Here is a 10,526-nt window from a genome sequence, read left to right as displayed (position 1 = left end):
ACAGATTGGAGAGCAAATACAGTGAATTTTTTACAGGTTTATACAGATGGGTCAAAAGATCCTAAGACTGAAGCAACTAGTGTAGCAGTGGTAATTCCGGAGTTAAATTTCAAGATTGCGAAAAGAACATCAACTCGTCTGGGTTTATATGCAGTTGAATTGTACGCCATACTGCTGGCTCTAGAATGGGTGGAAGACAGCAGAGTCTCAAAAGTACTGATATGCAGTGATTCATTGTCGGCGTTATTGAGTATTGAACAAGGATACACAACTACCCATCAGCAAATTCTGTATGACATTCTTTTTGCTCATCATAGACTGTCTGACAAAAAAATAAACATGTAGTAATAATGTGGACTCCGGCTCATGTGGGTATTTTGGGTAATGAAAGTGCAGATAGGTTGGCCAAAGCAGCTGTTAAAAGAGTCGATATAGATGCACAGATACCACTGTCAAAATCTGAAGGGAAAAGTGTAGCTTGGACATAAAGTAGGAGCTTCTGGCAAATGGCATGGGATAATGACACAAAAGGGAGACATTTATATAAGGTGCCAAACACAATAGAAGCTAAGAGGAGTAGCGGATTAAAGAGACAGGAGGAGGTTGTTGTCAGTAGAATACAAACAGGCCACTGCTTTTTAAATGGTACTCTTTTTAGGATAGGAAAACATCCGACTGGGTTGTGTGATGGGTGCACTGATATGGAGACGGTTGAGCATGTACTCCTTAGTTGCAGGAAGTATGCAAGTCACAGGAGGGTGATGTGGGGTGAAATGAGTGGTGGAAGGGAACTTACGTTTGAACGAGTGGTTAAAGAGTTAAGTCATGGTGAAGGGAAAGTGGTGGTTTTTCGTTTTTTGAGAAATACTGGTCTCATCAAGAGGATCTGAGGATTCAGGAATGACGGATGATTAACAGCCAGGAGGTGGCAGTAACGCAACAGTTTTGGATGCAAGCTGTCGTTAAACTTGACTGAAGAAGAAGAAGAAGAAGAAGAAGAAGAAGAAGAAGAAGCAGAAGAAGAAGAAGAAGAAGAAGAGGAGGAGGAGGAGGGTGTCCGCGGCGCCCGTTAGATAAACAGCCGGTTCGTCGCACAGGGCCGATATCAAACTGATCACAGAGGTTATATCAGTCATCTCACAGACAAACACGTTTATATGACACGCGGCTTAAACGTCTCGCCGTGACGCTGTTTGAGTAGAGCTTCGGGGTGCCGTCAGTGTTTTATAGTCAGGCAGCTGTAGAGGCAGCCACGGGGTCCCCACATCCTTTTAACAGAGAGCGGTTTGTTTTTAACAGCAGCAAGCAAAAAGCGCTGAGTTTAACTCAAGTCTGGTGTTTCGATGTTTTGGTGTTTTAATTACTTTAAGTTCATACTAAACAGCCTTAAAAACAGGAAAAGGAAAACGGCTAATTTTCATTCTCATCTGCGTGAAAGAAGCGAAAAACCTTCAGGTGAGCTAACGCTAGAGGCTAGTGCGGCTGCTCATTCACTGTTGTGACTGATTACTTTGAGTACTGTGACTATGGTGTTATTTGGCACGGCCTGGGTGAACAGTTTGATGTTCAATTTGAAAAAGAAGCAGCTGAACTGCTTTAAGTTTGTAAAGACGTTTCGTGCAACAGGCTTCTTCAGTCTACAAATTAAGGTGGAGGGTCCCAGGTGTTTAATCCCCATTAGAGGTGATCCTGGGTCATTTACCCACTAGTGATCATGTGAGTCAACACCAGAACCAAGGTATGAAAGAAGGTGGGGCTCATTACCATCAATGGGATTTAATGGTGAAACCACTGTGAGATGTTGCCCCAGCCCATCGTGTGACCTGTTGAGGACACCTGAGCCAAGGTGTGAATCTGGGTGGAAATAGTCGGTTTTGTAAAAATGTGAACATTGGCATCCTCAAAAGAGTGACCTTTGACTTTTAGATGCAGATGGCTGGGTCTGAAGTACACTGGGATGCCTCTATGATAAACCTGCTACATACAGTGTTAGTCCCCTTTGTCCTTCTTATTCTCCCTAATTGGTGTCTGACCTTCTTTTCTGTGCATCTTTGCTGATTTGATGAAAGTCCAGTGGGGACAACCGCATGTTTTAAGAGCTTTCTTCTTTGCATGTGTGTTCCTTTTCTTTCTTTTGTCCTTCTACTTGTGCTTTGCTTTTTCACATATCTGTAGTGCTGTCCCCTTTGAAAGTTTTACTTTCCACTACTTCAGGTAAAGGTGGCACTGGAGAGCCCGTGGCTCATGCATCTGTCTGACACATGTAGTGGTAAGGCAGAGGTCTGATCACTCATGTTCATCTCTGCTCTATCCACACAAACAGGTCAGTAATCGGTGTTTAAGTGATTAGAGCAGCTGACTGGTCTGTTTTTTTTTGTTTTTTTTTAGGTGACGCATCCACCTGGGATCTAGATTCTTCTTCTGTGGTGGAATCATGGAACTGGCCTATGTGTGTGAGTGGGAGAAGTGTCCGAAGAGCACGCACTGCCCTTCCATCCCGCTGGTCTGCTCCTGGTCCTGCAGGAACCTCGTGGCCTTCACCACAGACCTGAAGAGCGAGGACGACGACAAGAGTACACAAACACACATGCACACACACACAGGCGAACACACAAACACACGCTGAACTTGATGTTCTGTTTTCCAGATGTGAGCCACATGATCCATATCATCGACACTGAGCACCCCTGGGATGTTTTCTCCATCAACTCTGGACACACTGAGGTCATTTCCTGTCTGGAGTGGGACCAATCAGGTGAGACTTCAGTTAAATGTTTTGGAGATGAGCTCAGCTGATTGATTGACTGTTATTGGTCTGGAATCTGATTGGCTGTAAGCTGTTCAGACTGTGCCAGCAGGAGAAGCTGCTGTTCTCCTGCTTTATGTAAGTACATGCTGCAGTGTCACGTTCTGCTGAGAGAGACAGGAAGTGACGTGTGTGTCTGTGTGTTTGCGCGTGCTGCAGGCTCACGGCTGCTGTCTGCAGACGGCGACGGGCAGATCAAATGCTGGTCGATGTCGGATCACCTGGTGAATAGCTGGGAGAGCGTCCTGTCGAGCTCGCTAGACGGAGACCCCATCATCGCTCTCAGCTGGCTGCACAATGGTGTCAAGCTGGCACTGCACGTGGAGATGGTAATAGCTGCCCACACATGTGCACACACCTGCTGGCTCGTTGCAGTGATAGCTCTGTGTCTTAACAGTAACTGAGACCAGTTGAGTAAGCCCTGTCTCCTCTTCTCCTCTTGCTTCAGTCTGGCTCCACAAACTTCGGGGAGAAGTTCTCACGGGTGAAATTTTCACCGTCCCTAACGCTGTTTGGTGGTAAGCCGATGGAGGGCTGGCTGGCGGTGACGGTGAGTGGTTTGGTGACTGTGTCGCTGCTGAAGCCAGGCGGCGCTCTGCTGACGGCGAGCGAGAGCCTGTGCCGGCTGAGAGGGCGCGTGGCGTTGGCCGATATCGCCTTCACTGGAGGAGGGAACATTGTGGTGGCTGCCACAGATGGCAGCAGCTCCTCGCCTGTGCAGTTCTACAAGGTAAGGACGAAAGATGCTGGCATTACCAAGGGGCTCTCACCTCTTATGCTAACCTGACATTTTACCTTTGTCTTTTTTTCAGGTGGTGGTCAGTGTGGTGAGTGAGAAATGTCGCATTGACACTGAGCTGCTGCCCTCACTTTTCCTGCGCTGCACCACCGACCCGCTGAGGAGGGAGAAGTACCCCGCTGTCACCCACCTCAAGTTCCTGACCCGGGAGAACTCTGAGCAAGTAAGACCAGTGTGACCAGTCAAATCGCTAAGACCAGTGTGCACAGTCAGATCAATAAGACAAGTGTGACCGTTAAACCTGAGACCACCGGGACCTTCAGAAAGTGTATGCTTTACAGGTTCTGCTGTGTGCGTCCAATCAGAACGGCAGCATCGTGGAGTGCTGGTCTCTGAGGAAGGAGGGACTTCCTGTCAATAATATCTTCCAGCACTGTTCGCCAGTGGGTAAGAAGACCCAGCACCAGGCAGGAAGTGATGTAACAGCCAGCTAATGGTTGGCATAGTAACAAGAGGCTTTAAGAATCTGTGTGTGTGTGTTCATGACCACTGACCTTTTGTATTTAATGCCCTGAGTTTCTTTATTTGACCTCTTCTGACAGTGGGAGAGAAGCAGCCGACCATCCTAAAATGGCGGATCCTGACGACCACCGGCGACCTGGAGCGTGTGTCGGCTGTCGCTCTGCCCAAGCTGCCCATCTCCATCTCCAACACTGAACTGAAGTTCTGTCCCGGACTCGGTGAGCCTCAGAGCTGGAAATGGCTGGTTGTTCTTCAGGGAGGTGTACACGCGTGCTGCGAAGCACCTTCATCAAGCTCAGAGTTTCTGTGGTCGGGTTGATTGTTCTCGTGTTGATTTGAAAAAATGGCGGTAGAAGAAGAAATGTGTAGGAGGAAATCAGAGTACTAAACGGGCCAATCACAGTCATTGTGGGCATGGCTGTTATGGCATAGTGTTTGCTCACAGCACTGGTGTGGGAGGAGCCTCAGACAGTGACCTCATTGTAATGTCACTGTGTTTCGTTTACCTGGTGAACTTTATTTTGGGCCATTACCAAATCTTAAACTGCGATGCTTGTTCTGGACCGTCAGGTCTGACACCCTGCTGACCCTGAAGTTAAAGGTTGATCTGGCTTCCTTTAAAGATGGTGGCAGGACTTTGTTGTAACCGTCTCATGTCATTGTGGTTTCAGGTCTGGCTCTGGCGTTTCATGATGGCAGCATCCAGATCCTGCACCGCCTTTCCCTCCACACCATGGGCGTGTTCTACGGCGCCTCCTCGGCACAGCGCCCTGGAGATGAGTCGGCCATCAAGCGCCAGAGAACCGCCGGCCCCACCGTCCACTTCAAGGCCCTGCAGTTCTCCTGGACCTCATTGGCTCTGGCTGGAGTTGACAACCACGGCAAGGTGAGGACACACAGCTGGGTTCTGGTTCAACCCAGATCAATAAAATGCCACACGTTAACAATCAGAGATCAGATTGATCGGTTTTTTATCAATCGATTAATTTAGCAGAGAAACTGTTTCCTCTGGAATCCTGACATCTCCGTAACCTACATGACTTCTGTGTGAAGTAACTCAATCGGGTTGATGAGAAATGTGAAATAAGAAATTTGAAAGCAAAACAACCAAATAAGGTCTCCAGAGAGTGAGCCAAGGACGAGTCAATGGACATCTGGACAGTTGCCGCTTTGAATCATTCTGAAATCTAATTCTAATCTGTTTGTTTGTTTGTTCTCTCGTCAGCTCCACATGCTGCGTGTGTCGCCCTCTATGGGCCAGGTGCTGGAGATGAACACGACGCTGCGTCACCTGCTGTTCCTGCTGGAGTACTGCATGGTGACGGGTTACGACTGGTGGGACGTGCTGCTGCATGTGCAGCCCAGCATGGTGCACAACCTGGTGGAGAAGCTGCATGAAGAGTACATGAGGCAGAACCAGGCGCTGCAGCAGGTCAGCAAAGCATGCTGGGAGAAAACCACAAGGCCAGGTCTTTAAGTGATGACATATTAACCCTGCTTCTGGGTCCAAACTGCTCTGTTTATTAAGGCTGTTGTGTTTTTAACATGTTTTGTTTCTATTTAATCTCAACAAGACCCTAAAAACAGTCAGTGATCACTGTCGGCCTCTCTCGGTTTTTATTACCACTATTCATTTTAAACCTCAGTTTTAAAACCTTACTATGTAACTACAGTCCAGCCCGTGCAGCAGTATGTAAATGACTAACCTCGTATTGTGGATGGATTATCTTAGTTGTTCTCCTGACTCAGGTTTGGTCCGTTTACAGCATTTTTTTTCTGCCATTCGATTGCATTTGTCCCTAACCATTGGGAAGCCGCGGGTTAACTTTTATCAAGTGGAGAAAAAAAAGTTAGCATTCATCCTCCAGCTTCACTCTGCTAATTTGTTTATATTACGCTAACTGTAGCTGTGTAGCTAGCCAGTAGCCACTATGTAGCACATCATTATATACCAACAAGCCCAACCTCAGTAACCCTACAAACATCACTGCTGTTTAGTTTTCTGTCTTGTTCTTCATGTTCTGCTTCATGAATTGGGAAGATTCAGTGACTGAACAGGGCTGAAGCTGTTAGCACTCATCAGCTTCACAAAGGCAGAATCACAGTAGCAGGTTTTTATCAGACTACAGGAAGTAGTCCCTGCGGTTAGGACCAGGCAGCACATGTGTTTAAAAAATAAATAAATAAATAAATTTGGTCTGGACGAGCAGTAAAACGTTTGTAGATGGAGGAACATGAAGAGGAGGCAATTTGCGTTCACAGTCTTTAGAAACCCAACTGTGGGTTTTCTTCCTCTGCACCTAGACAGGGTGCTGTAAGAATGCTTTCAGCATTATTAAATGTCCCAGTAATTATTTACCATTAATTTGAAAATGCAAGACAGGTGAGATGATGAAAGTCAGCAGAACGCAGGAAGGTGTGTTTCTGATGTTTCTGGCTCGAGGACTTCCCCTCTGCCATTCTCTGCTTCAGGTTCTGGCGACACGCATTGTGGCAGTGAAGGCTTCTCTCTGTAAACTCTCCACGGCGACAGCGGCTCGAGCGTGTGACTTCCATGCCAAGCTGCTGCTTATTGCTATCAGCTCCACCCTCAAGTCTCTGCTGAGGCCTCATGTCCTCAACACACCGGACAAGAGTCCTGGAGACCGACTGACAGAGATCTGCGCCAAAAACACAGACACAGGTGAGACCGCAGGTGGCAGTGGTGACCCATCATGTGTGGGTGGTGGCTGATGGCTCCATGTCTTCTCAGATATCGATAAGGTGATGATCAACCTGAAGACGGAGGAGTTTGTACTGGATGGTCCTCCTCTGCAGTCTCTGCAGCAGCTCATCCAGTGGGTGGGAGACTTCGTCCTGTACCTGCTCGCCAACCTGCCCAACCAGGTAAGTGAAGTCGGGTGGCGATGCACACACCTTATTCCAGGTTAGGAGGAGTGACTCGGAACCATTCCAATGAAACAGAAGCTGTAAGCAGATGTAGATTAATCAGTTCGTCTCCAGGAAGCAGAACTCAGTAGAACTCATCATGTTTGGCTGATGACCTCTGACCCCGGGTTTATGTATGCTGCTCTCATAGGGCTCTATGGTCCGGCCCGGGTTTGGCTTCATGCGGGACGGGGCGTCTCTGGGGATGCTGAGGGAGATGCTGGTGATGATCCGGATCTGGGGTCTGCTGAAGGCCGGCTGTCTGCCCACCTTCACTGCCACGTCGGACAACCAGGACAGCATGCTGCTGCTGTTCAGGCTGCTCACCAAGCTGTGGCTCTGCTGTAAGCAACACACTCCGGGTCAGGACTGGGCCACTTTATCTGACCTCAGGTCCTCTCACGTTCAGTCAAAGGTTATCAGCTTTAATCTGAGGTTTCGGGTTAGTCTTCCCTCAATCATGGTTGCTTAAAGTGAATCGGGTCAAAGGTGTGCAGGTGATTCCAGGTGTTGTTGAAGGAGCCGTGAGTGAAACAGGAAGTCCTCGACTGCAAACACCATGCAGTTCCATCAGCAGTTTTGAGAAGGAAGCATCCAGCAAAGAGAGGAAAACATCTACTCATCCATGTGTAGTGTAGAGAGAACTGGATGAAAGCCTCCATCAGCCTCAGAGCAGATCAGACTAGAATGGCACGGGCCGTCACTCACCGCCACGTGCAAATTGTTCTTAATTAATTTACTGTTTGTTTTTGTTGGGTTCTTTTCACATGGAAATAAACAGATCTGACCAATCGGATCAATGCATTTGGCAACAGGTGTTCTGTAGGTAAAACTGACAGTAAGATGGAAACTGTAAATAATCCTGAGCTCAGACTCACAGCTAGCTGTTGCTACAGGTCAGTTGTCACTCTGGAAGGATTCCTCAGATCGCTCCACTGATTCCTGAAATATGAAATCCTCCCTGCTGCTCCTGAGACTTGGATGAACATCTGGACCATACAAGTGAGAGGAGGAGAGAAATAAAAAATGCCTACCTTGTGGGAAATTAAAAAAAAAAGGGGTCAACACTTCCAACCTGCTCCATAAAGCTGAAAGTAGCTTAGCCTATTTTATAAGTTTATAGATTTATGACTGCATTGATCCAGTATTATTAATAATAAAAATGATAATAATAAAAATGGATTGCATTTATATAGCGCTTTTCGGGGCCCTCAATGCGCTGTACAATTCCACTATTCATTCACTCTCACATTCACACACTGGTGGAGGCAAGCTACAGTTGTAGCCACAGCTGCCCTGGGGCAGACTGACAACAGTTTAAATTTATTAAACAGTTTAAATCTCCTCCAGGATCAATTTCTGTGATTTCAAATCTGGAATCAACACGATTTTCTCTATGAACTTATCATCCCAGTTTGAGGCATGACCAGAACCACAGACGTGTGCTCTTTATCACCATCAACTTCACCTGAGCCCTGAAAACAATTGTCCTGCTGAGCTCAGCACGAGAGAAGCTTGAACTCAGGTCAAAGAGAGGCTGAAGCAGTTTTCAGCTGTCACCACTACTAAACAGTTTCCCATTTTCTGTCACTCAGCACGGGATGATGGCGCCCCCCAGGACCCTGACGACAGTCTGATCGACGAGTGCTGCCTGCTGCCGAGCCAGCTGCTGGTGCCCAGCATGGACTGGCTGCCCGTCAATGACGGTGTGATGGTGAAGCTCCAGGGCAAGCACCCACTCAGGCTGCAGTTTGGCAAGGCCTCGTCCCTGCCCAGCAACGCCCCGCCCACACCTCTGGAGGTGTTCAACAGGTAATGCACACTTGAGCCTGCAGCTTTCCATAACTGCCGTTTCCCTTAGAACCTACTCGGGTCGGCTCGGTTTTTACGATTTTCCATTGGGTGGTAGTACCTGGTACTAATTTAGTACCCACTGGCCAGGGTTCCAAGCGATCTCAGGTGTCAGCAGCCTGCATGCCACCAATTGGCTAGTCAGTGGCGTCACTCGATGAGTCATGAGAGCGTCTCCTTCATGAAAATCAATACCGCTGTTTTTGAAACCCGGCAATGAGGAACACGGCTGCACAAAGAACAACGCCACAGACCTAGCAGCAGATTCACCATTGCCTCCACGTCTTCCTCTGTTTGTGTCACATGCGAATGATGCCACAGGACTTTCAGCCGAGTTCCTAGAACAACCCCGAACACATTATTTGGTACTGGATTCTAATGGAAAACAAACAAAACCAGGTTGAGTCGAGAAGGTACCAGTGACTGTGCTGACGGTAACTTGTGTGTTTCTGTGTGTGCTCGCAGGACTCCTGGCTCCCAGAGGATGGATAACCTGCGTTGTGTTCACATGGGCGTCTGTCCCACCGAGGAGAGCAAAGCCTGCACCAGGTGAGTCCGTGGGAGGCAATGTCACATGTTCCACTTTCATAATGACATCACTAAGCTCCGCCTCTTTCAGGTGCGGCTGCGTGACGATGCTCCGTTCGCCCAACAAGACAAACGCCATGAAGCAATGGGAGCAGCGCTGGATTAAGAACTGTCTGTGTGGCGGTCTGTGGAGGAGGATCCCGCCCACGTTCACCTGAAGTGGTGACACTTCATCACCTGTTGTTGTGGAGCTTATTCACATCCCAAACCTATTGACCAATCAAGGTTCCTGAAAATGGTCTTTAATATCCAGCTCAGAACCGGCTTCATGAGACCAGTTTCTGTGTGAGGCACAGGGACTGAATCCAGTTCCGATTGATCGGTGGAGCTGCACTTTGTACATAAACAGCATTTTTCTAATAAAGCCAACCAAACTGAACGAGGTGTTTCTGTTTTTGTGTCCGAACACCTGAGAGCGCTGTTTCATCCATGTCACATCACGCTGATGGAACAAATGGGTCATCGGGTGTTTCCATGGGAACAGAAGTGATGCTGCAGGAAGTGTCAGGTGGGTTCATCGTGTACACAACGTCTTTAAGGGAGAAATTACTTTACAGACACCTGTGATCACGGTTTCTCTCAGCTGATCATAACCACCTGTCAGGTGACGTACTGAGCACCTGCGTCTGCCCATCACTCTGCTTGGTAGAGGTGCATCAACCAGAGAGCGAGAGATTCTTTCAGTCACGTTTTTTTTTTATCCTGCTCATTTCCAGCCGCAGGTAAAAATAAGAGAATACAGTTTAAAGTCTCTCTCTCACACACACACAGTGAAAGGTAATGCAAACACGTAGTCACCACTCTGAGGACTCAAAGTTCAGTTTTCACATCATGACAGCAGATCTGAAACAGCACCCCCCTGTGGTGGACCTGCTCGTCTGTTTAGGTTGAACCTGGAGCACAGACAACCTCCTTTTCATGAATACAAAACTACATATTTAGTAAGGGTTTTAATTCTGTGTGTGTGTGATCACATATAATGATGAAGAGAAGCCTGTTGGTAAACATTCTTATCTCTCTTCCATCCACATGGATATTTGTAAGAAAATGTTCTCTGTTCAGGTCACAGTGTCTGAATGCAGGATGTAATAT

The 10,526-nt window shown here is 47.7% G+C and overlaps 1 protein-coding gene across 1 annotated transcript; it reads left to right on the top strand.

Annotated features, from left to right (window-relative positions):
* Positions 1 to 1,090: 1,090 nt before the first annotated feature.
* med16 (mediator complex subunit 16) lies at positions 1,091 to 9,813 on the top strand. The gene is made up of 16 exons (XM_085151719.1): positions 1,091 to 1,455; positions 2,389 to 2,573; positions 2,648 to 2,755; positions 2,966 to 3,135; positions 3,255 to 3,536; positions 3,619 to 3,768; positions 3,887 to 3,992; positions 4,148 to 4,285; positions 4,739 to 4,953; positions 5,293 to 5,499; positions 6,540 to 6,750; positions 6,820 to 6,953; positions 7,147 to 7,339; positions 8,591 to 8,807; positions 9,312 to 9,395; positions 9,466 to 9,813. Exons 2-16 carry the CDS (start codon positions 2,435 to 2,437, stop codon positions 9,590 to 9,592), a joined length of 2,481 nt encoding a protein of 826 aa, XP_085007845.1. The 5' UTR covers positions 1,091 to 1,455; positions 2,389 to 2,434; the 3' UTR covers positions 9,593 to 9,813.
* The last annotated feature ends 713 nt before the right edge of the window (positions 9,814 to 10,526 follow it).

This window comes from Neolamprologus multifasciatus, chromosome 23 (assembly GCF_963576455.1).
Source record: "Neolamprologus multifasciatus chromosome 23, fNeoMul1.2, whole genome shotgun sequence".
Classification (NCBI taxonomy): Eukaryota; Metazoa; Chordata; class Actinopteri; order Cichliformes; family Cichlidae; genus Neolamprologus; species Neolamprologus multifasciatus.
The sequence above is the reverse complement of the archived record's forward strand: the minus strand, read 5'-3'. Positions and strand labels throughout refer to the sequence as shown.

Coding starts and splice junctions, on each gene's coding strand:
- med16 (XM_085151719.1), top strand. CDS start 2,435: ATGGAACTGGCCTATGTGTGTGAGTGGGAGAAGTGTCCGAAGAGCACG. Junction 4,954..5,292: donor GAGTTGACAACCACGGCAAG/GTGAGGACACAC, acceptor TTCTCTCGTCAG/CTCCACATGCTGCGTGTGTC. Junction 6,954..7,146: donor TCGCCAACCTGCCCAACCAG/GTAAGTGAAGTC, acceptor CTGCTCTCATAG/GGCTCTATGGTCCGGCCCGG.